The sequence below is a fragment of the Tachypleus tridentatus genome, chromosome 4 (assembly GCF_004210375.1).
Source record: "Tachypleus tridentatus isolate NWPU-2018 chromosome 4, ASM421037v1, whole genome shotgun sequence".
In the NCBI taxonomy this organism is placed as follows: Eukaryota; Metazoa; Arthropoda; class Merostomata; order Xiphosura; family Limulidae; genus Tachypleus; species Tachypleus tridentatus.
The window spans coordinates 77,782,884-77,810,514 of record NC_134828.1 but is presented as its reverse complement, the minus strand read 5'-3'; the positions used below and the strand labels follow the sequence as shown (position 1 = coordinate 77,810,514).

Below are 27,631 nucleotides of genomic sequence, written 5' to 3'. Positions count from 1 at the left end.
CTGGTTTTTAGTGGTGTGGGTCCGCAGACATTTCGCTGTGCCTCTTGGGGTTGGGCAAAACCAAACAGGCAACAGACTTCTATGAAATTAGTCCAGCTTCATGGTTCAATGGCTTTCGTACAACACGAGGGGTTACTTTACTTTTTCATGCCTATACTTTTAGCGCAACTTTATTCGTAATTCTGTTGACGTCAAGATTATTTTATAGTATACGGTTTGCATTCCTTTTCAATGACGTAATTCTAGTGGCACGTGAAATATAAGCAGAGAAAAACATCCAAGAGGACTGTGTAACATGACAACCGCAGTAACAAAATGAAAAGATTACATCACACAACGTCAGCATGACCTCTTTGAGTGAACTCATACTTGGAGTTTTTAACACATTAATTTAACCAGCCCAGCTTTTGATTAACTTAACATTCATTGTACAACCCAACCAAATTATCATAATGACGTAAATCTAATGCATAGAAAAATTACTATGGCATTATTAAAAGAAAACGAAAAAAAAATTCAGGTCTATATGAAGTAAAAATAGGCAAATTCTAGAACATACACGTGTTTAAACATTTACCTTTACAAAGTTGACAAGGTACTCCGCCACCAAGTACTCTCCAGAAAAATAAGTCTCCTGATTGTAAATCTTTAGAACTCCAAGCAGTAGTGGCGCTACTGTCGGCACAACATTCTTCCTTAGAGACATTGGTACGCAAGGACGCAGTGCAGCGGTCATTACGATCCATGGAACTCCAACAAAGACCTGCTACGGAAAACTAAACATTACTCTATGCTATAAGAAATTTATTCTGGTTCTGAAAACTTAATAAGACTGAATTTTGTGGGAAGTAAATTAACATACTGTGATGAAAACTGCATTTATTAAAATCCCAGTTTTCGATTACGTGCAAATAAAGAAAGAAGTTAGAAGAGCACAAAATAGGATTTGAATTTTTAATCTGCTGTAATATAATGATATCAAAAGATGATGTATATATTCATTTTCTTATAATACTCGATTAACTTATATTTGCCGCTCTACTTTTAAGCTAAGGTAGAAGTCTGTACATACATTTATACAATAAGAGCAATAGAAACAAAATCACATACTCTCGCCCGCAGCTCATTTTCGAGATTGTACGCGTTTACATTAAATAATGTCAAATTTTATCCGCGAAAACTCAGAAAAATCCTTCTCAGATCCAAAATGATAAACGATCCGTATCGTTTTTTATATTGTTATGAAAATTTTCAGTTTTAATGTGTCCATGAAATTTATTACAAATACGATCATACTTTTCAGAGTTATTAACCTGAAACCTTCCAAACGTTCGTCTTTATTATAAAAATTGTTCAAACTAATCTGAAATCTGAATTTGGATCCATACCAAATTTAGGAAGGACTGTCTTATAGTGACTTTATATTCTGTGTATATCGGTTTATTAGCTTTCAAAATATACCAGCTCATGCACGTATTAAACCCAATCTTTCGAATGTTGTACAGTGCCCCAACGCAAATTTTCTGATGCATACTTAAAATTTTATTACAAACGTGAACATTATCTTAACACGCTTCTTGTTAACCAGCATTATCCAAGTAAGGGTTAATTTACCAGATAGAATGCTGATGCTAAGTTTTGTGTTCAGACTATGGATCATTGTTTATCTGTTTACCTGAACAACACCTTATCCGCACGATGAGCTGAACAGTCAGGTCAGAGACCCCAGTGTGTCAAGCGTACCCTTTTCCAAATTTGAACGGCGGTCAAGTAACCAGTCGGTAGCAGCTACTGCCTCAAGTGCCTACTCTTGACCGAATGCAGAGGTCAGCTGTTACTCTTATAACACACCCCCAGTTTAAAGAACGAAACATATTTTGTAGAACTACAGCTCGAACCCGAAACCGTCTCATACCCAGTTCCGTATGCTAAACACTAATACATTGGGAAAACAATAAATATCTTATGTATATTTCTGAACCATTTGGGAAGATTTTGAAAGGAAGAATTCTACTCAAGATGAAAGTATCATTAAACCAAAACGAATAAGAGAGAGTTAATATACATGTTTTAAACAGACAAGTTGTCTTTTCCCAAAAAATATTTTAAACACTTTTATAGTGTAGTCAGTGTTTTCCCAAAATATATTTATTGTTTTCAGCTCACCAAACAAGTTACAGATTATTAAGTTAATTCTGTATTATCTCTACAAATAATAGGATTACGACATCCATGTTGAAATTGGACAGTTAGTCCTATATACAAGGTGAATTTACGTTCCAAATGCAAAGATTATCTAAGAGTAACAGAATATACACATAAACAAGGACATATTTTATTTTTATGCAACACAACCATAGTACAGTAAACCTCTCCCAACAACTCATACCATTAAACGTTTACTAGTTCAGTTCTAAAAACAACTTGGTGCCATAAGCAGATATTACAAACTAGCAGCTATAATATTTTACTCGCTGTAGGAGAAAGAAAATCTCAAAATGATGACAACATAGTAGCTGAATTTCTTGCCTTTTCTTTCTACAATTAAGTAACACCTTGTTCATATGTGTCTTTTATTATCACGTGATGGGGGTTAGTAGGTGATTCACAATTTTACTTTTAACCTTACAACAGGGCATGACGTAATATAGTGATCCTCCAAGTTTTCCGTCTGTAGACAGTTTTGATAGGGCAAAAGATTCCACGCACTACCTCCAAGTTCTTCACAACTAGAGGACTCTCACGAACTACTTTCAGTCCTTCACTATCTCTTTACCTCGCATTTTGGACCAGCCCGCGAACCACATAGATGTCCCTCTCGGACTACTAGCGGCGGGCGGCAGACCACACTTTAAAAACCACTGACCCAATAAACAAGTACCTCTTAGAATCACATAGCCTACCGCTGATTCAGCATTAAATATGAGAATAGTAACGCTAAAACTTTGGTTTTGATACCCGCAGTGGGCACACTACACATGGCCTATTGTGTAGCTTTGAGCTTAACAATAAACAAAACAAATAATTCAACATACAAGATGGATAGCAACTGATTCACAAGTTTTTGTTTTCTAAGCACAAGACGAGGGTAGCAGCTGATCTACAAGTGTTTTTGTTTTTGAGACGCACAAGAAGGGTAACAAGTGGCCTACAAATGTTTTTTTTTTTTTTTATATGCACCAGAGGAGTAGCAGCTGATCTACAAGTGTTTTTGTTTTGTAAGCTCTCGAAATGGGTAGCAGCTAATCCAAAAATGTTTCTTTTCATCACACAGCAGGGCTATGACATAATCTACAAAAGCTTCTTTTCAACGCAAAACAGACTGTTTGCTACCACCTCTACAATAGAAATAATTCATCATCAGTTCGTTTGTAAGACTGTCAAAATGAATGACGCAACATATAACAGATGTTTGGTTTACCATTCTACCCACGTACAATATTCTGTTGTAAAATAAACTGACCTTGGTAAAACTGTGAAGCTCATTCCTCAGTGGAATAAATTAATAGCGTAAAACGCGCTTACAAAAAATCTCATAGTAGAAGTAACCCTGAAATGACAGCCTTTAACCCTTAACATTGGATTTTTCTTGATCCCAAACCACTAATATTTGTAGCTGATGCAGAAAACAGATGATGCAAACAGGCAAGTTATGTAACTCAACTCTTAAGAAATCATGAGGAATAGAAAAACCTGTTGTTCATTTATCATATCATTTTAATACGAACAGGTCAGCTTAGGACTCTAAAATTAAACCCCCAGAGTAAAATTCAGATTGCTTATTTAAACGTTCTGGTCTAGTAAAACATAATATTGGCGGTAATAGCTGTAGCTCTTTATGAGACAGGGAGTTTTCTTTGCTTACCGCCTCCTGTCGCCTTGCAGGTTTGTTATCATATTAAAGCTGGAATCGTATCAGGGTTCATGTCTTTAGTGACGTCTTAAGCAGCTGAAGCTCCCACGTTGTATCAAACGTGTTGATGACTTAAATCACGTAGTCCAGTGTACATAACATTATCTAACTTTTTTTTAAACACTGGTTTAAATAAACGTTGCCATGCTTTCGCTTGTAATATATGAGCTACAGTAAGATAAAACCTTTGCACCAACAAAATACTAAACTCTTTTTGACAGAGAAAAATTTGTTTAAGGCCTGATTTCTGAACTGAATTTCTATAAATCTTGAAAGCTAACAAGTTTTTTTTTTCTTTTTATGAAACTGGTAGTTCGTAGGAAATAGCTATCTTCTTTTAGCTTGGTTTGTTTTGAATTTCGCGCAAAGCTACTCGAAGGCTATTCGTGCTAGCCGTCCCTAATTTAACAGTGTAAGACTAGAGGGGAGACAGCTAGTCATCACCATCCACCGCCAACTCTTGGGCTACTCTTTTACCAACGAATAGTGGGATTGACCGTCACATTATAACGCCCTCACGGCTTAAAAGGCGAGCATGTTTGGTGCGAGGGGGATGCGAACCCGCGATCCTCCGATTACGAGTCGCACGCTTTAACCCACCTGGCCATGCCGGGCCAAGTAAGAGTGAGATATAGTTGATTAAAAGCATCTCTTAGTTTACATTTTAATTTTCTTTATTTGAACTTGTATGATTCATATCTTGTGAATATACGTAACCCTGTCGTTGTACGGTCTTACTTCCACACAGACTGTTATAATCCACACACGTTATATCACTGTCGATGTACGGTCCTACTTTATACAGACTGTCATAATTGTTATGCTTTTTGATTTAGTGTTTTAAGTTATGTTTTACGTTTGTGTGTTTTTTATTGTGTGTGATTACGAGTTCAGGGCCTTAACCACCTGGTCATGTCGGGCCCTTCTTTTGGCAATCTCTTTTTAACACTGAACTTATTTCAATTTAATTATATGTTTTTTTTTTTATTAAATTTAAGCAAATAAGTGTGTATTTGTGTGTAGAATTTTCTTATAGCAAAGCCAAATTGGACTATCTGCTGTGTTCACCGAAGGGAATCGAACCGCTGATTTTAGCGTTGTAAATCCGTAGACTTCTTCTGATACCAGCGGGGTACAAGCAAAGAAGAAAATTCCAGTAATGCAATCCCCCTTCCTTTTTCTCAGAATAGAAACGTTTTCTTAAACTTTTACTTTTGTGCAAAGAAGCTAAACGTGAAATCAAAGCTGGATTCTATTGACGTTTCTTGGTACTTCAGAGAAATATCTCTATAGGTATTTCAGACAGTAAAATAAATCTGATTCATCAGTACCTTAGATTATGTAGTGCATGTCTGATCGTTCTGTAACAAAATCTTCCGTGCATACAGTATTTATACACAGTCTGGCTACAAATTAAATTTACATAAGCCATAGATAAATATTTTAAAGGATGTTTATTAAAAGTTTAGGAAAAATTGTGTAATTGCTTGAAAAATGGTCAAATAAATCATGATGAATATCTAATAATCTAAACGGTTTGATGAGCTTTTCTATTCGATTATTATGTTGTTATTTTTGTGGTTTAAACTTCTTTTAAGTTTCTGTATTTTAATATGCTGAAGAAAAAGATATCTTTTGTATATTTTCAAAATCCTGTCATATCAAATTAAGAGCTCATGCGGGTTTAATGGCACTTTGCTTCTGTTTATGTAGCAGAAATTGCTGTGCCACTTCTTTAAAATCGCGCATTGCTTGATCCAGCCGGAAGTAAATATTATAAGGGGAAGGAAACTTCCCGACAAAGAGAAAGTAAACTCCAAAGAAAACAAACTTCTCCAAACCACGAAAATTGCGACACGAGTTAAACGTCCACTTGAATATGTAGCGAAGTAAATACAGAAGGCTAAATCTAAAGAAGAAAAAATCGTAAATCAAAATTTCTGTTAGGTCAGCTAAGACTATAGTAAATAATAGAAGAAACGTAAGGAATTTTAGAGATATATTGAACGAATATTAATTTTGTTCTTTTGATTATATACATGTACACAGCACCATTTTTCCAGCTTGTTTGGTTTTCAATATATATATATATATACAGATGTTGGCTGCTAGCCAAGTTTATTCACTACACAAATACCCCTCGGTTTGAAAAATCCAAATCCTGCAACAGTCAGGCTCTTCTGTAATCACCATGCTGAGATGACAATTTTTTTAATGAATTGTAGACTCGTAGGACTTTCTTAAATATTACTTAACACGACTTTTTCCCTAAAGTCTAGTTGAGAAGCTAAAATAACAATACAAACACAGAAGATATGAAAGCTTCAAACATGGACACAAAATTCGTATATATGTATGCATATGCTAAGGAGTTGATGTCTTGAAAAATCAGAATATAAAATCATTGTTGATATCACATTAAAACGCCCAAAATTCTCATGTTTTTGGACTCTAGCCTCGAATATTTTAAGGACTTAGCATCGGCTTTGGCTCTTTGTCTAGTTCATTGTTTTTTAAGGATTTCTTTCTTAATGAATTAACATAGTATTTGGTAAAGTTGATTGTAACAAAAATATATGTTGGGAATAGTACTAAAGATATCTGATTATTATATTTTGTGTTATTGTCACCTTTTGTGAAACTTCTGTTAATAAATAAATTAAGGAACTATAACTTTTATGACAATTGAAACTAGTGGTCTATGAAAAATGTTATTTATTAGGTTGAGGAATAATTCGTGAGCTTTTTTAAATAATTTCATTCAAGCATTACATGCAAGACTATACAATACTTCAATGCATGAACACATTACACCCAAAACATTTATTATGATACTTTATTTCATGTAATACCTAGGTATACAGTATGCATTGTTTTAAACGAAATTACCAGAAATTAAATGCGAAAAGCAGATGGTGTCGAAAATGCTCGATTTTGTCCACTTGACATTCCATTTAATGAGCTGAAAATGAAAGCAAAAATTAAAGACATATGAAAATCAAATACACCATCTATTAGAGCAAAAAATTATCTACCAAATGACATGAAATATTTTGCGAAAGCGTTTCATTTATGGATATATTTTTTTAACTTGAAAAAACGCTCACGAATTATTCCTCAACCCAATAGATAATAAAAAAATCGAAGATTTTTATTGATGTATACATACCTAAGAATAATGTTATTTTCCACCCTATTAACCAATAATATATGACGCCAGTTGAGAGTTTGGTGTAAAATGATTAACTAATTTTCAAAATCTTACAAGTTAAACTTAAAAAAAGAGCATTAGGTATTACTAAGTGCGCTTGCGGTAAGTTGCATCGCATTTAGGTTAATACGATAGGTGGCAGTTAGCACGATATAAAACTATATATATATCAAATATTCTTTGAAGACCGTTAAAATGCCACAAAACAGAAACAGTAAAGTATTTTGCGTTTTGTTTAAACTGTGAGATGAAAGAAATAGACAAACATAATAATCAACATTTTGTGTAGCTTTTGCTTTGTCTTTGTGTGGGTACCACGGGAGGCAGAAAGCGGAATTTTTTTAGAATAGTTTAAGCTGAGATTAAAATACATTTATGCGAACGTCATTTTCAATTGTTATATTCGTGGGTAGGTTTTCGTGTAAAGCTACAAAATGATCAAATGTATACTATACATCACGAGATCTCGAATCTCGGATTTTAGCTTTACAGTACACTGTTATAGAAAATTAAACGCGCATGTTAAATTCAAATAATGTTTAGAGACCAGAAATATTTGTGTACTAACGTTCCGGAATATAAAGTATCGGATATTATAAGAATAAAAGTATCAAACCCTAATTTTGAAATTATACCGATTTCAAGACAGTGAGAAGGCAAAAGTATTCTGTTAGTATTTTTTAACGTATGGTAATGTTTACATTGGTGAAATTTCATATGTCATTATTCTACCTGCAGTTCAAAAAAGAAATAATTAAGCTGCCACCTACTGGCTATTTTCTATGTTTTCCGAGCCTGAAGCTTATTCACGTATCATGTGTCGAAAGTTGTGTTAAATAAATCGTGGGGAACAATTTGTATATTTCTTGTTTTATACATTTAGTATCGTAACTCTATGCCAACCACTTTGTCTTGAGAGATTGAAAACAAGTTCCACAAACAAAACAGTTGATAAATATTTGATTTCTCAGTGAGGGGAAGAAAATGTATTCAAGAAAACTGCCGTGTTCGATGTTTTTTTGGTATTTTTCAGGAATATGTGTACATTTTTATACTTGATTTTACGTTTAACAATTCTAAATATTAATAGTTTGTTTATTTTTTAATTTCGCACAAAGATACTCGAGGGCTATCTATGCTAGCCGTCCCTAATTTAGCAGTGTAAGACTAGAGGGAAGGCAGCTAGTCATCACCACCCACCGCCAACTCTTGGGCTACTCTTTTACCAACGAATAGTGGGATTGACAGTCACATTATAACGCCCCCACGGCTGAAAGGGCGAGTATGTTTGGCGCGACGGGGATGCGAACCCGCGACCCTCAGATTAGGAGTCGCATGCCTTAACATGCTTGGCCATGCCGACCCCAATATTAATAGGATAGTATTCTTCAAATAATTACTATGCTTCTATGAAAGGAGAGTCAATCGGGATGGGCTTCACTATAAATATGAATAGATATGTGTCTCCCTCGAGAAATAAGAACTTTTGTTAAATTTTGTTCACAGTAAGGTAATAGTTGAAAGTATATACACGTTAAGGACTTATTTAAATACAGATACTTTTTAAATAAGTTATACATTTATTTTTTTAAACTGAAATACTTGCAAAAACGTTCTTAGGCTTCAAATGAAATTAGTGAATGATTAATAATAGTTTTACAAACAGGCAGTTTAAATTTGGTTTGCACAATAAGGGAAGCAGCGGTTGTTGTTGTTCTAGCTCAAATTAAAATAGGGCCATCTGCGTTTTATCCACTATGTGGAATCAAACGTAAGGGGCTATCTGCGTTCTGTCCACTGCGTGGAAGCTAACTTCCGGTTTTAGTATTCTAAGTCCCTAAACTTACCGCTGAGGAGGTCAAGGCAGAGCGAGAGTCTACTTTAACTTTAGCAAGACAATATATATTATTGTTTTTAAAAGTAAGAAAACTTAATCAATGTCGTGTAGTGCATTTGTTTTTACATCAACTTAGAAAAATATTTGATTTATTAAGGTAATTATTTTGAAATGTATCTTTTTTATAACTTCTACTAGTGATTTCTTAATAAATATGGAATACTTGATGGAGGAAAGTGTTACTTCTTTCATACTTTCGAATGTATATAGAAGTTCAAATTTCGTAAGCAAAATAACGAATGAAAAATTTCAAAGTACTTACTACAAACTATAAATAAATATTTTTATGATACATTATATTTCTATAGTTTTCCTTTCTCATTTCCTTTTAAATTGAATATATCTTAAACAAGAACTGTTCTTCCCCCAGTAGCACAGTACTATGTCTGCAAACTTACAGCGTAGAAACCGAGTTTCGATATCTGTAGTGGGCAGATCACAGATAACTTATTGTGTAGCTTTGTGCTTAGCTACAAACAAAGAAAGCACGCTGTTCTGAGTGTTGTAAATAATAGCTCTCTTTTTTTTTCTTTGAAAATGCTTAATCTGGAGTTCGATTGACCATGGTGGACATCGTTTTGTATTAAAATACAACAAAATACCTTTTCCCAAACGTTGATGCTGTTAGGTTAAACAAATACCTCGAAAGATAATCCGTTATAATAGCAGATTCCTTTTTAAATGACAAAATTTCATAAAGAACTTGACTTGAAACCGTTACAAGGATTTTCTCAGATTAAGGATTTCTAAAATGCTAGATAAGTTAATCTATGGTTTTCGTTTTGTGAACAGTAATAATCATTAGCAGGGTCAATAGAGTTTATTTCGATAAACTTGAAAACTGATAAAAAAGATAATTCGTATTTGGAGGCAATTCGCCAGGCAACTGACTCTGGTCAACCCTCATTCCCAAAACTACAAACAAAAGCGTTGATAATATGAATTACTTTATGTTTAAATTTTGGTGTGTTAGTTGGTAGCGAATGATATAGCACTAAAGTTTCTAGAGCTTAAAACAGGCTTTTATTTTAAATTACGCTAACTTAATTTATTACGCTGATATCTTCCAGATGCAACGTCACATGTTTGCAAACACTAGCAAACTTTATGGTTTCTATTTCATTCAGAAAAACACATTACGTAATTTCTTGAGCCGAAGTTCCACTTATTTTGGTGACATATATGAATAATTATAGGAAACTTTCTGTTATTAGTTGTATAAAATTGAGTGTTAATAGGGTGCGTCTGCTCACAAAGATAAAAAAAGAGGCATAGTTATGTATTAGTGTGAGAAATGCAGGAGTAATAAAAATTTAAACAATTCATAACATATAATCGTAGATAAAACATTGATACCTGAAGGATATTCATTTTAGGGTCGTATTTTTGTGTGTGAAAGTGATTGATAGTGTTCTTATCTGTGATAGTAACTTGTTAACTCGAAGTGAGAAAGAGATGGGAGAGTTAACATCGAATAACGTTTTCTTGTCTTTCATGCGTGGACTCAGAAGTTTCTAGAAATTTAACTATTTTGTTACTTATACTTATTTACATATTTATTGTTTTCAGACGCATTTCAAAGGTTAACGAACGAGACATAGAGGTTAAGTTCCGTTCAACAACACTTTTATTGCAGCTTTAAAATTACGTCGTAGGTCGTTTCCGTGACTAGAAACCCGAATGTTTATGCTGCTGTCTATTCGATAAACAAGGTGTGCCTGCCTCCACGTGAAAGAACTGCACTACACAACAAACCATCCAGTGGTATTTTGAAAAATAAATAAAACTAGACAAGTATTGGAAACACATGCTGTTATTCTACCTAAGTATATGATTTCGAATAGATAAAACTTTCCAAAATTTTTAAATAGCTAATTGTTCTTCAAAAACATAAAATGTACATACACATAATTAATTCTAATTAATCTACGTTCTATTAAACGTACTCCGAGCATTGCGATTAATACACATGCCCTAAACACAGTGATTATTATACATACTTCAAGCACTTTGATTATTATACATATTCTGAACAGTCTGATTATTAAACATACTCCGAGTGCTGTGATTATTACAGATTCCTTCCTGAATTTCTAAAGCTAAGTATTATTTCTGAGACTGTTAATATTTCAGTTCACAATGCTCTGTTATTAATCTCTTCTTAGGAGTGAATTATGCTTGGTTAGTTAAGTATGTGGTATTAAGAATGGAATGATCTATTAATTACGAGATACAGAGATGCCAACTATTTCAAATGACTGAGCGTAATGATTGTAGACAGAGCCCTTTATCACTTGCGGCTACTAGGCTTGACCAATGTCTCTAAGCTATTTATTATTATGATTATTATTATTTATTACTGCTATAGATTGCTCATTTATGACTGTGTTTTGTGTATTTAATAAATAAATTTAAAAAAATTATTTTGAAATTATGTCTTTTATTTAGTTCAGAGTAACAAACATACTGGTAAAACAACATTGAACATGTACAAACAGTAAGCAGAAAAAGTCTTTGTGTAAGGACTAGTTTATATTATGTTTATGACATTTATTGTAATAGTTTTGCAGCTGTTGCAGCCTTTGCTTTCATGAGAATGTCTCTGGATGGTTGGGAGTTATAACAACATTCTCCATTTGACTGCATACACATCTTGTGTGTTATAATACTGGTCAAAACTGAGGTGCTCAAGTTTGGTCTGAACCTGCTTTAGTTTTTAATCACTAAACTAAATATTCTTTCACTGTCAGCATTAGAATTGAAGATTGTAAGAATTCCAAGCATAACTCTACACAGAATGTCATACTTCTGGTTGCCATTTTCATCCTTAACTGTAGACAGCTGAACCCAAAACTTGTCAACATTCAACTGAAGGACAGTTTCTGAGGAAGTATCAATTTGATAGTTCAAATATTGCCCTTCCAACTTGCCAATAGTGTCGTGCTCATGTGAATTCACAAGGACAATATACCTGTTTGTGAAGAAGAGTAGAGAAGAGAAATCTTTGCTGACTTTCAGTTTTGGATCAGCAACCTCTGCATGAATCAGAAGTTCATCATTTAGAGGGAAATGTTTCATCATGTAATTTGTAGCTGCAATTCAGTATTTCTTGATACTGGTGTAGAAGTTGATCAGATCCAGGTCCTTTTCATATTTAACAATGTATTCCTTGGCAGCATTTCCAATAGAAACTGTCTCATCAGATTTGTGTAAGGATTCATTGTTGTAGTCAAGTTCAGTGATGTTGCCTTCAAGATATTCTGGCTTGATGTATCTGACAAGTATATTTTTAACTTGTGTAATAAGAGTTCTATGCATAATGTGTATGCAATGTTCTTCCTTTCTGCAATATCAAATTGGCTTGCTCAAATAGAGGAATTGCAGACTAAAGAAAAAGACAAAATAAAAAGTTCATTTTGCTGTCCAAGAAAACTGTTAACTTATCTAACTTGCTCTGCGCATAACTTTTCTTGGTTACTTCCTTGCTAGCTTTCGTTTTCTTCTCTTTTTTTTATTGATTGTCTCTTCTTTAGTTGAAAGTCAGACTGCCTAAACATATATTGAGTTATAACAAATGTTTCTTTGTCTGCTTTTGGAGACTGTTGTCTTGTGTCCCTGTGTGGTTGAGAGGATGTCTTGACTGTGTTCCTGTGTGGCTGGGAGGGTGTCTTGACTGTGTCCCTGCGTGGCTGAGAGGGTATCTTGTGACTGTGTCCCAGTGTGGCTGAGAGGATATCTTGAGTGTGTCCCTGTGTGGCTGGGAGGGTATCTTGACTGTGTCCCAGTGTGGCTGAGAGGATATCTTGAGTGTGTCCCTGTGTGGCTGAGAGGAGTTCCTGACTGTTAAAGTCTTGCTGCCTGATTGAGCTGCACGTTTAGATCCTTTTGAATCTAGTTTTTCCTTTTCACAGTGAAAATACTTCTTCAATGACTTCCACATGTCCAATTTTCTGTTGAGGCACACTCCAAGTGATAGCCATCTTGTGTTAATAAGTTGTAGAATATTTCTTGTTTTTTGTCATACAATCCTTGAAACTCTTTGAAATGTTGTTTTCTGCTAGGCTGTCGTCTTGAGATGTGTCCCGTTACACCTTTACCTATACCAGACATAACTGAGGCATTGTCTGAAGAAAAACTAAGACAGTTTTCTCATGGAATTTTCCTCTTTGTCAGTTCGTGGTCCAAAAGCTTGAAAATATTCTCTCCCGTTGAAGCTTCTTTCTATTCCACCATTGTCAAAAGAGAACAAACAATTTTTTCAAGCAAAGGGTCAAAATATTGTACAACCACTGGATACACAGTATACACTGTTAGTAAGTATGCTTGAAATCTTTTTGTCATCTTCACAACCCAACATTTGTACAATGGTTGTAGTTTTGTTTCTAGCACAGCCATATTTTTTCGCTATATCAGAGTCTGGAAACATTTTTCTGAATAGATGTCCTGCATGATCGGCTACAGCTAGGGATAAATTATGAGCAATGACGAATTGCGTGACATTACTTCTGCATTTATGGTTTAATATTCTGAGTTCTTACTCATAAATGTCGTTATCTGCATCGTTTTTGTCTTCGCCTCAGCCTTATGTTGGTGAGATGCCAATTTTGTATGTCTGGAACAATCGTTTATTCCGCCATGCGCCACAGAAAAATCGATATGACAAACTATACAAAACGCATGACTGTCACTGACTTTTGATGCAATGACCGGATATTTTGGACTATACTCTTTCCTAAATTTTTGATTCACAGTTTTAGTCCTTTTAGATTTGCCAGAAACAAGACAATCTGGTGAACGAGGCCTCTTTTTTCCATCTTGTGAACGATCGCATTGGTGTTTCTATGCCGCTTAGAAAACGAGAAATATCCATCTACGCGAGCGCTGATTGGCTGACAATCACTGATGACGTAACTATGGATTACCCCACGTATCCAGTATGGAGAAGCACCGCACTCAAACTATTGGTAGACGTTGGAGATACAAATATTTTTTATTATTTAAAGCACAAACATGATTATCGCAGGTAGCCATTTGGACTATGTCTTTTATTTATTATCAAAATTTATTTGTATCTCACTAGAAATTTTCTTTTCACCCCTTTCAAGCCCTGGGGGAACAATTTATCACTTTATTATACAGACCTATATAATATATAATAATTTGGGAGTTGCAACAAGTGGTAATATTTGTCTGTATGAGCGTATAATCGTAATGTATACACCAAAATCGTAATGGTTGGCATCTCTGGAGATACTCATTGCATGAGACTGCAACGCTCACGAGACGCGTGTCGTATGAGGACAAGCATCTATATTATAAACAATATATGACGGAGTGGAAATGTACAAGAACTAAGTAAAGTGTCTAAAACAGACCATTAAGAACAACTTTAAAATTAATATTCTAATAGATAAGGCAAAGAAAGGTAAAATATAAAATAACGTTTTTTTTTTTTTTACATTTTCATTCAAAACAATGGAAATAAAATTTGTTATGATGTGTTGCCATTCTGGGCAGCTTAGTTAAGTTTTTTCAATAAAACATTAAATTTATACAGTTGGTTATTCTAATAATTTAGTAACACGTAGTGAAAAAGGGGAAGAATTTGTTGAAAATCTACACCAGTACTTAGTATCTCAGAATTTTTAAATTACTACATAATTTAATAGTACAGTAAGTATTGTAAACATTGTATCATCAGTAATTATAATGCTTATGTTTAGTATTGATATTATTTTGATACTCAATACTGTCTTTAGTTTTATTTAGTTGTACCGTGTACCAACAGAAATTTAAAAGTGTGTTATAGGGTCAACAGATGATGTGTTGGAAAGGGTATTAGGAAAGCAAGAGAAGAGTGAGGAAAGTGTAATTTGAAATGATTTTTGGTTTCAAGTAGTTTGTTCTGTCGTTCAGATACTATTTAGATTTAATAAGTTTAGCAAATAGATTATCTTAATCTTAGTTACCCAAGTGGCTAAGAAGATGGTTTGTGATTCTGTGCCAAGCTAAGAAGCCAACTTAGGCAAGGCCTACTTTCTACTTGAAAGTGCTATTATTCCGAAATCACATGCATGTCCTGTCTGAGCATGTATCATATGTAATTATGTTTTTCTAAATGCCTATTAATTAGCAAAACAACACAGCATTTGACCATGTTTAAACTTCTTATTTACTTTTGTCGTTGTCAAGTGTCCAAAAAAGTTATTTACGAGTACATATGCATATTTAAATAAAACGCTTCCGTTTGTCTATCCGGAACTTTTCTCCCAAATCTCTCCATAAAACGTTACAGATTTTATATTGTTAGAAAGGCCTTTGTTTCAAGACTCCGGACTGCATATTGAATTTTCAATTTAAAATCTTCATATTTGCTTTTTTGTTTACTCTGTTCCTGAATTTCGCGCAAAGCCACACGAGGGCTATCTGCGCTAGCCTTACCTAATTTAGCAGTGTAAGACTAGAGAGAATGCAGCTAGTCATCACCACCCACCGCCAACTCTTGGGTTACTCTTTTACCAACGTATAGTGAGATTGACCGCACCTTATAACGCCCTCACGACTGAAAGGGCGAGCATGTTTGGTGCGACGGGGAATCGATCGCCTTAACCCACCTGGCTACGACGAGTCTTTAGTTTGGTCAAATCTTTGCAACGAGTATGGTACGCAACGGTACAATATCGTTGTCGTCTAGTAACGACAAACTTCGATTTCAAATTATTTCATACAAACAACATTAAATTCACGTGTGATTTCTTTTAAAAATAAACATTATCCTATATACGATTTCTACAGGCTTTCTCGACTAATTCAGGTCCAAAATAAGCATGCGCAGTTCGTTCAAAACCATATGCTTATCAGTTCGTAATCTCTCACTTAAATGTTTTTGAATAATCAGCTAAGTTTTCTTTTATTACGAATTTACCTTTAGTTTTTAATAATTTAGTTTCGGTTCGTTCCGTAGACTGCTATAAATACTTTTTAGATTTTTTCTTTACTATACGTTGTATTCTTCGTTTTCGTGAGTTTCTTTGTTTCAGTTTGTAAAACTGTGTCATAGACTGAACACTGATAACTTTTTCAGACTCTGTACACTATTATGAATACCGTCACTTTATTTAATTGTTTAATTTACGTGTAGTTTTGTTGAATAAAGTTAGGTCTACGTGATTTTTTTTTCAAATATATCGTGATATATCGATCTAACACGTAATGCCTGCAAGAAAGCATAGTTTAAACGGCGTGCATGAAAATAACAGAATAAGGAAAATTCAGGAGAAGTGAATGAAAAATACTGCAAATGTTTTGCGTATCGCGGCTAGTTTATAGATATTACACAAAATATGTGTTCGTTTTAAGATCTAAAATAGAAATAAAGCAAAAGTAACATCTTTTCTTGAATTATGTTTTACAACGATGTTTTTTTCAAACAACAAGATTGGAAATAAAAATCGACGAACATAAAAGAAAACTAATACTTGACTATAAACTACGGTGTGGGAAGATTAACATGTATATTAGTACTAGAAGTCTCTGCGGATATAAGACCCCCACAACTATACGGATACGTCATCTATCATATTTAACCTCTATTAGCAAAACTTACATGTGGAGAGAAAATAAATTAATCCTTTATATAAGGATGTTAATACTCACTAAGTCACATATCTAAAACCTACCATTCACCTCTGTAGACACCAGTGGGAGGATAGTTGCCTCTAACGAAACAGGATTACAAAACTGAAAATAACACAAATCACTGTAACTCCAGTACTGGAAATGACGAATACAACTTTTCTCAAGTTCACAGTCCTGTTTGAACGGCATAATAATAATAATTTAGAACATGCCTATGCTAAAGCTTGCTATTATAAAAAGAAAGAAAAAATATTCATGCCTCCTTTTTTTTCCAAAATAAGAGGGGGGACGACGAAAACAACAAACCCACACCCAACCGTCTACTTTGGTTACTACACTGTTAAAGTGTGCTTTCAATTAAACAATAAGGTATTTATTCAACACGCTTACATTAACTGTGCAATAACTTTGATAGGTTGTTCATGCAAAAATTAGACATAGAGTTATTGAAGAAAATATATTTATTAGCTTACATACTCGATCAACGCACTGAGAAGAATAGAGGTCCTCGAGTTAGGTGAGGTAGGAAGAGGTAAGTCAGGGAGATTAGCATTTTCCGGGGATCCTAAGGGTACATACCAAGTTTAGTGACAATTGGTTCAATGGATCATCTCTTACAAGCGTCCACAGACTTTTATAAAATAATAGTTTAGATATTCCTATTATTATCATTATTACAGTTTTGGCAGTCTTATATAAAGTGTACATAATATTTTAGTGTATGTTACACCATTTACAATAACGACGAATACCTTATAATATTTACTATTAAATAAGTAAATTTTAATATATCTAATAATTTTTATTATGAAAAACTAAAGTTCATTATCAGTTCAACAAAATATGAGTTATTGAGTTGTTACATTTGAGTATAACGAAAAAGGAATGCTACTGTTGGTTGCAAAAGGTCTGTTAGTTTGGAAATAAAACCATATATGTTTATTAAAAGAATTAACTTTAATCGTGTCTACTTAGAACTCACAAACCGTTGGACCTATTGCCACAAATGATATGACGAGTAATTTTTCTAGGAGGGCGCTCTATCTTTTGAGGACAGAGGTAATGTCATCCGTGTTAATATTCTGAACGCGGTGAATAACGTAGGCTTGAGTTAGAGCCTTCATTTCACTAGTTTAAAATTAAAAGCATAAGTGACATTAATAATATTTATCTTTATTACTTATTTTAGACGTTATGAAATTACCAAATATCTCGATTTACGAACATTGTAATATTAGCAAGAATACTTCGCCACAAAAATGACGGTACGATGGATAACTTTCTTATGACTACATCTGTTATAAAATTGTGAAAATGTATCCTTCATTATTTTGCACTGTTGAATTGTGAAGCATTAAGCGAGAGAATTTTTAATATTTTAAATTTTTTACGATGTTATTGATTTTTTTTTCTGTAACCCTATTGTTATTTATCAGTCTTACTTGAAATACCGGTTCAGAGTAATTCATTTTTTTACAAAAACCTTACTACAACATATATATCTACATTTATTTAAAAATGAAATTACATGACTATTCTCTCGAACGATACATATTATGGCACTGTTAATAATCTATTATAGGCAATCAAATGTTATGTAAAATATAGTCTCTTAAATCGAAATAGCTCAATAAAAATAAATTGCAGTGCAGAAATAACTAATTAAAGTATACCATTTGTAAACGACACACATATGCAACATAAATACGATAAAAATGACGTCAATTCGTAATTTTCTGCATCGAGCAAGGCACATCGAACTCATTTTTCTACTGTCAAGTCAAGCGTGAATTTCTGTGGAGGTCAAATTTGCATTATATTTCAGTGTTTCAAAAAACAAGCATTCTGTAAATTACACAGTTTCTTCCTTGGCCAGCGCTATCTAAATGTCAACATTCCAAAAAAAAAAAAACTGAAAAGAAATTCAGAATTATATAGTACACTAGTGAGGAAAAACATTTGGTATAGTCTTCATCCTTGAAACTCTTCTAAAAAATAATGCACCAAAGGTTGTCGACTTTGAAAACCAACAAGATTTTTCCTAAAACAATTAGAAGCATTTTGATTGCTGAAATCACACGAACAATTCTAAAGCTAACTTTGGTTCCATATAACATCTCGCTTCCGTAAAATCTAAAATATATAATATTCCCAAAGTTTAAAATAAATCGAAAGCTTTCGATTTAGGAAAGTCTACGAAGCAGTTTCATTAGTCATGAATAAAGGCAAATGTCTTAATGAAACTAACCAATATCATTTATACTGAAATTAATAAAAGCTGTTGTCTTTAATCCCAGTAGTGTGATTAATATCAACGAGCTATAAAGGCAAATATATAATTTATAATGTAGTTTGTGCTTGTAAAAGTGTTTTTAATGTCAACATTATTATTAACAAAGATATACTTTCAATATAATATTTATTTTATATTTTTCGAGATGGTGATAAAATAATTCTAGTAATAGACTAGAATGATCTGATTTTTAAATACCAGCTGAAGTGTTTCCAGTAGTTGGTAATAGAATGGATGCCATATCTTTAACCTTTTAACTTGCATTTTTCTAACAGTCCATGTAACTTGAATCGTATAATCTTTTAAACACAAGATCAGATTATCCACAACTAGTTAGTTACAGTATTACCTTTATTTAGCAAATGGTAAAGCATACACGATCTATTGCACTTATAATCATCAAGCCAATGAACATATACAGAGTTGTCCAATAGCCTATGTTATTTAAGTAATAATTTGCATACACTTTACTTTTATTTAAGTTGTATGTCGTGTATGAACACAACGTCCTTGTTAACACATCTCATAGTTTCTTTTTATTTTTCATTGTGCAAAAGTGTTTTTCTACGCATTGTGAACACGTACACATGTTACGTTTGAGTTTGAAAAGTCTAGAATATATAAGTAAGTATATTTATACTTATATAATTAAATAGCCCAATTCACAAAGGAATTTGCTTTTTAGCTCTCGGCATATCAATGGGTTGCAACAAGTTTAACAATCCATCAACGTATTTTGTTTTGAACTATTCCAATAATGCTATATTGTTCCTTAGATTCTTTAGCAACACACACAAAATGACGTTATTACAAATTATTTGTACTTAGTATAGTTTTACATGAACACTCGGAATGAAGAGAGCTCTTGACCAAGTAAGCAAAAGATACAAGTGGTCTACGCTATGGTTAAAATACGGATTTGTAAAGATTCGAATGCATCGGTTCAAGTAGTATAATTATTAATTCAGTTAATGAGAATTTAGTTTTAATAAGTTTTCGATGATTCTCTTCAAGATTGATTTTATAAGTCCAAGAGAACTTTCGAAGGGCGTCCTTTCCTTTCTTCAATAAAAGTAATATAAGCTTTTTAGGCTCTTGTAACATCTTACTGATACTGGTTCTAATTCAAACTGTCTTTTGTTTTATCTTTAATACTGAACTTACTGAAATAAATGATGAATAGCACAAGGTATGAGACAATGTATTTTTACGTTAGGGTATGTTATGCAGCAAAAACATTAATCTCTAGGGATTAGTTATTGAAATATTCATATTCAAAACGAAATCTGGTTCAGATTCTTCAAAGTAATATTTGATAACGTTATTAGAATATTTTTATTGGCTTTCAATAATATGTCTTGTTTTCAAGACTGTAGTCAGATGAGTAAAACAATTCAAAACAGGTGGGGATGGACGCTTTAGGCAGTGTTCGACCTACCCGACTCCCACGGTCATTTGAAGCCAGGTATTATCTCGGTTATTTGTGTGTCATGTATCCAAATATTATAATTTTTGTTGTTAAGCATAAAACTGCGTAATTGACTATTTATGGTATGCCCATCGTAGGGACTGAACTTCCTATTTTATTATTTTAGGCCCCCTAACATACTACCGAGCCACCGACGAATATTAAATACTGCAGTGTTATAACAGTTCCGAACAGTAGAACTTGTAAGTATTAATTTTAGAAAAATTGTACATATTCCCACTAGATAGCGCAACATTACAGTTACTCAAAAGAATAGAAAAGAAAAAACAAGACAAATACGAACAAGTTATAATGTGATAGGCGTTTGATCTAAGAATTTTATTGATTAATACCATATTTACTAATACAATATTTGTTATAAATGCAAATAAGAAGAAATATTGGATGCACATGAACTGAATGGTCACACTCGAAAGCGATTTTCCTGATGAAGGATCAAGTCACACGTTTTAAAGAAATCGATTACGTTCATGTTAGGCATAAAGGAGTAATGATTGTTCAAAGCTTAAGTTTTTTTCCCGAAACATGCCAGAATTGTTCATGAACTTTTCTCAGTTTGAAATCGTTCGAAATTGTGTTGAAACTATCAGGTCATTCCTCAAGTGATGCCCGATTTTAGGTTTAGAAAAAGAAAAGAATTTCAAACGCTTTTAATGTTATTTAATCAATAATGCATGTTCCATTATTATTAACTACTTTCTGTCAACGATTCACAAGCTTCTGAATGTCACTTTTATAAAATTCTTTGGGTTTGAAGGAAAAGAATGCAGAGAGGGTAGTTTTGATATCTTCATGTGTTCCAAGCTCTTTTTACTTCAAGATAGTTCTGCAAATTTCGGAATAGGAGATGATCAGATAAGGCAAGGTCTGGAGAATAATGAGGATGTGGAAGTTTTTTCCAGTCTAGCTCTTCAATCTTTGTAGATGTGATCGTTGCTGTATGCGGCCTGTATTATCCTAGTGTAACACAAGACCTTTATGATTGATCAAAGCATGCCTCTTTTCTTTCAGTGCAATCTTGAAGCGCTCTAACTATTGACAACAGAAGTCTGATGTAATCGTTACATTCAGTGGCAACAATTCAAAGTGGATCACACCAACAATATCTCACCAAACGCTTATCAAGACTTTCCTAGAGTGGATGTCCATTTTGGGCCATGCTTTAGCCAGTTTATCTGCACTGAGCCATTGTATGTGGCGTTTAACATTTTTATAATATATCCATTTTTCATCTCCAGTCACTAACTTGTCCAAAAAAGGTGAGTTACGTTCACGAGAGTGCAGAAAAGTGCAAATGTCCACTCTTTCTCTAAGATTGACTCCTGTCAAATCATGAACGACCCATTTCCCAAGTTTTGATACCTTTCCAAGCTGTTGAATATGATGGTGAACTGTTGAATGGTTTGAATTAAGTTCTGTACTAGTTCTTCGTTTGTCACAGCACAATCTTCATCAAGTGCAGCCAACAACAGGTCACCATTAAACTCAACAGGACAACATGAACGTGGCGCATCACTTAAGCTGTAGTTATCTAATTTGAACTTCTGAAACCACCTTCGACATTGAGAGACGCCGCGCCATAAACACCTTAAATGTTTCGTGTAGTTTCTGCTGCACTATTTCCTTTTTTAGATTCATAAAGCATTATATGGCTAATGTGCTTCTCAGACACATCAATCTTCATTAGGGTTTATTTGATTAATGATTTCAAAAAGTGGAGTTGGGTTAGTTTCTTTTATTTGTCTGAACATTTTTATACACGTCTTACTACATATTTTAGTCAAAGCCTTCTACAAAGACAAAAATGATGATGTACTTTCTGTGTTAAATTTTCGGACATTAATTATGGGATGACCTGATATTTTATTTGATGCTAGATGAGTTTTCATTAATAAACATATTTTATTTTTCTCAAATTTGTCAAATACTTGTTGATGGCTATCAGCTCGTCGAATATTTTTATAAACCTTGAAAACAAGATACAAACAGACACGATTTTGTTTTTAAACAATATGAACATTGTAAGCAAAATACCAGCTGCAATTTTGCAAAAAATTAAAGATATGTAATTTTATTTTTCCTTATAATGCTATTTGACCTGAAAATAACTCTGTATAATTTAATTTCGTGTATGTTATCCTAGGTAAATATCGTAAACAATTTTCCCTCAGAGTCAGAATAGAAACCAGATGTCGCTCGAGGTATTCTATTTAGATTTCAGAAGACCTTTCAGACGGCTAAATGTATTTAATTAGGTACAGATGTATTTAAGGATAACATACGTATACCTTGACCTTGTGACTGTATTATTTATGTTGATAATGTTTTTTTTTTATGTCTTACGTAAAACCATTAAACGTAGCGACCATGTAAGTATCCATATTACAGTCATGCTCCGCTCTAGCAGACTACCTCATAAAACAAACACACACATCATGTATATTTTTCCCTATATTTTGGCTTCTCTTTTTTGTCCACGTTGTAACAAAATGTAGTGTTAGCAATAAATATTAATAGGTGTAACACACAGTATTTATTGTTTGTTTTAGAGCAAAGTCACATTGGGCTATGGGTTGTGTTCATCGCGTGGCATCGCACCCCGAATTTTAGAATTGTTTGTCGGTGAAATATAAAAATGATCGCGAGATATTTTTCCTACGTGGATCACTGCTACAGAGGTTTAAGGCAACTATTAGCGTCTTATCTCAAAAGAATAATCATCGGTCAATTTCCTCTAGATTTACTGTGGCTATACAAAGGATTATACCCCACCCGCTTGTACAGCAGTAAGTCTACGCATTTACAACGGTAAAATCAGGGGATTCGATTCCCCTCAGTGGGCTTAGCAGATAGCCCGATGTGGCTTTGCTATAAGAAAACATACACACACAAATGCTTAATATATATATATATATATTATTTTAAGTGGTAATTTTCTTTATAACATACGTTTTGCTAAATAAAAGAGCAATATAAAAAGCAAACCAGTCTACGGATTTATTCAAGGACCTCTAACAATTGGCAAGTGATAAGAGAGCTCTGATGAAAGAACTTTCCGAGATGAAGAGTGTAGCAAAGATTCAAAGTTAGTAAATAAACACACTTCAAACAGTGTGCTTTCAAAGGAAAGGAAAGTATTATAAAATACGAGATAAGGTTCGATCGTGTTGAGAATTTCTATTTAGGCATCTATCTGCTTATGTGAGTGCTTCATAAGATATGTTCCCACGAAGCCCGTGCACTTTTTTGTGGAATCTGATACAAGTTCTGAGAACATATCTTGCCTATTTGCATTCTTTTTAAATATTAATACCATGATTCATATCTATGTTTTGAATCTCCAGATCTTATATGTAAAGAGTGGGTGGAACACAACCACGTGATATCTCTCCTCGAAGAAGCTGGCAACTCAGACTCCCAAGTTTCGACGCCATTGACTGCGTGCAAAATGGGTAAAATATACCTTTACCTTCAGCGCACTTCTGTTTACAGTTAAGCACAAACAATTCTGAGATAATTAGAAAGAATTTGGTTTCAGTGATGGTACCCAGTTGAACCCAGTTTAAAAAGTGATGTGGTCTGTATAAAATATCTAAACACACTTTACAATATTTTAAAGGCCAAAAAAATAAAAATAAACTTTAATTCTAAATATGAAAAACTTACATTACTTTAAATACGACGTTATTACTTTACGACATGTTTTGAAAATAATTCCTGTATTGTTACTCCCCAACATATAAATACTGTATAAAGATGTAGTTAATTTCATAAATGTGCCATTTATAAATCTAATTTACGTTGTTCAATCTAAATAAACAATAACTGCATGGCCAAGTGGTTAGGGACGATTAACTCGTTGCCTACGGGTCGCGGTTAGAATCTCTGTCACACCAAATATGCTCGCCCTTTCAACCATGGGAACGTCATAATGTGAGAGTCAATCCCACTATTCGGGGTAAAAGAGTAGCCCAAGTGTTGGCGGTGAGTGGTTATGACTAGCTGCCTTCTTTTTAGTCTTATACTGCTAAATTAGGGACAGCTAGCAAAGGTAGCCCTCGTGTAGCTTTGCGCGAAATTCAAAACAAACAAAAACAATAATAAGCACTGAATTAAATACAAATTTCAAACTCAATGTGTTGAACTTTAACTCACCTATACCGTTAGTTTCCTTATCGTATTAGCACGTTTGTGTTGCATCGTTACTACATAGGCTATTTCTAAGTATCTAGAAATTTGTGATTTGTGAGCTGTGTTACTCTCGCTAGTAGAAATTAGTATTTGAACTTTTTTCTAAACAGAAAAAACTTGAACAAAAATGACACAAAATAAGTGAAATACAAATACGTTTAAATTTAGTTTTTTTTATTGATATTACAAATTCTCAAATTATTTGCGATCTGAAGATCAATAACTAAGCTTAAACATAATTATGTTATGTCATAACTTTGTCTTTTTTTTGTAAAATGTTTTAGTAACGCATTATTTTAATAAAGAGAAGTATTCGTCTTTATGGGGCCCGGCATGGACAAGCGTGTTAAGGCGTTCGACTCGTAATCCGAGGATGGCGGGTTCGAATCCTGGTCGCACCAAACATGCTCGCCCTCCCAGCCACGGGGGCGTTATAATGTGAGGGTCAATTCCACTATTCGTTGGTAAAAGAGCAGCCCAAGTGTTGGCGGTCGGTAGGTGGTGATGGCTAGCTGCCTTTCCTCTAGTCTTACACTGCTAAATTAGGACGGCTAGCACAGATAGCCCTCGAGTAGCTATGCGCGAAATTCAAAAAGAAAAACGTCTATATATTGTATGTTCAAATAACTCTGTTTTTTGTTGTTGTTTTTGCAATTGGAATACTCACGCAAAAGCTAGACTAAGATGGTAAAAACTATCGAAATAACTGTATTTAAGACGATGTAACAGAATATATTAACATGACATCATTTGTTCTCACTGGCTGAGAAAACCCATAATACGCAACCTGTGATCAAATAAAATAAACTATGTTTACTACTCAACGAAAGGCAAAACTGTTCAGTTATTAAGTATCCGTGCCTCAATTTTAACTTTCAAATACTTCAGAAATGTTATCTTATTTAACAGTTGGTTTGTGTTTAAGCTAACAAAGCTGCACAATAAGCTATCTACGTCTACGCTGTTCCCACCACGAATACAGAAACACTATTTCTAGGGTACAAGACCTCAAGATTACCACTGAACTGGGAGGAGGCTTTGGTTTGGTTTGTTTTGTTTTTGAATTTCGCGCAAAGCTACACGAGGGCTATCTGCGCTGGCCGTCCCTAATTTATTAGTGTAAGTCTATAGGGAAGGCAGCTAGCTAGTTATCACCATCCACCGCCAACTCTTGGGCTACTCTTTTACCAACGAATAGTGGGATGACCGTCACACTATAATGCCCCCACGGCTGAAAGGGCGAGCATGTTTGGTGTAACAGGGATTCAAACCCACGATCTGCAGATTACGAGTCGAGCGCCTTAACAACCCGATCATGCCGGGCCCACTTTTGTTTAGCTATCAAAATATTCCTCAGAATCATATAAATGCAACGTAGGTCATACTGACTTAATAAAACAGCAAGGCAATTAGTAATACACATTTTTACATTATTTATTAAATTGAAAACGTAGTGATTTATTTACACTAAATGTTAAACGCATATCTATATAATTAAAAATAATAATAATCCAATAAGATTATTTTGCAGACGAAATGACAAGGATCTAAATGATAGACGATAAAGATTTTCTATATTTCAACAAACTGTTAACTTCTAATTATAATACAATTGTTCCACCTTGATAGTTATGAGAATTGTTAAATTGTTATATATTGAACAAAATAAAATCTAGGCTACTGCTAATTTTTTGACCGATTATGAAGACTATACTGACATACTTATTGAATTCATTTTCACAAATTTATATAAAGAAACACAAATAAAGTAACTCCACTGAATCTTTTTCTTCGGCGTTTGAACACTGAAAATGAATAACAAAATAAGAGTTGCACAAGAAATAGTTTAATTGTTCAATGAGTTAGAGCAATAAATGTTTGGCAGAAAAAAAAAACACAAGAGAAAAACTATTTTTATTATCAAATGCCTCTGTTAATTTTTGCCGAGAAGCTGAATGATTTCAATTACTCTCTTGTGAAAAGGCAGAGTAGGCGACATCGTCCACCACCAACTCTTAGGTTACTCTTTTATCAAAAATTAGTGGAACTAATCGTAAATGTATAACGCCTCAATGCTGAAAAGGCGAGGATATTCGGTGACAAGATTCGAGCCCGTGACCCACATAATGTAATTATACCAAGTCTGGAAACATGTCTAGAAAATGAGTGGTTGGTCAATGCGTAAAATTTTACAGAAAATCAAATTGACAGGTGTTCTTTATTGCTGAAATAACTGAAAAGAGAAAGAGCACTCACCAGCGCTAAAGAAACGGTTAAGTATGTCCGCTGCTAAACTTCGATAAACTTAATGCCAATCTAAAGATTACTAAACAGTGTTTTGTTTTTATTAGGCTATTTCTGAAAACCAAAAGAAGATAGAACTGTGATTGATAGACATTATAATAATAACTTTATTTCTCTTTAGTGAGAAAACAAAGGTCAGATAATTTCCACGCCGTTTTAACATGCACTGAAGTGTCGAACACAGAAAAGCACTACATCAAGATTCCAATCGTGAGACGTTGTCTTCTTATTAATGAAATGTTTCACGCGAAGATGTTTTATTTTTCTGAGAGAAGGGTCTATTTACGTCACAGGAACGTCATCAGTAACGTAACGGGTCATAGTACAGAGCCGTATGAGAATTGTGTAGAAGACCTAAAAACATTGATGTTGCTCTTAAAATCATAAACTTCAAGAAACAACTTGTTAAACAAGCTTGTTACAGAGAGATACGTCAAATACAGATGAGAGAAAGCCAGTAAAATAGGGTTAAGCGAACAAACACTTAAGCAGGTTTTTAAATTGTTGACTTGTTTATATAGCATTTACCATCGGTAGACAAAACATACCTTTTTTTGTTTATGAATATTGCGCAAAGCTACACGAGGGCTATCTGCGCTAACCGTCCCTAATTTAGCAGTGTAAGACTAGAGGGAAGGCAGCTAGTCATTATCCACCGCCAACTCTTGGGCTACTATTTTACCAACGAATAGTGG

The 27,631-nt window shown here is 33.8% G+C and overlaps 1 protein-coding gene across 4 annotated transcripts in view; it reads right to left on the bottom strand.

Annotated features, from left to right (window-relative positions):
* The window catches only part of LOC143249498 (follistatin-like), a 71,517-nt gene that overhangs the window by 30,290 nt on the left and 13,596 nt on the right, over positions 1-27,631 (bottom strand). For 2 of the 4 annotated variants that reach the window (XM_076499435.1, XM_076499433.1), the window contains exon 2: positions 578-763. The exons of 1 other annotated variant lie outside the window; for it this stretch is intronic. In XM_076499435.1, coding sequence (XP_076355550.1) covers positions 578-763 — 186 coding nt within the window. Of the gene's footprint in view, positions 1-577; positions 767-27,631 lie in introns of all 4 variants that reach the window. One more of the 4 variants, XM_076499432.1, reaches the window with a different exon arrangement.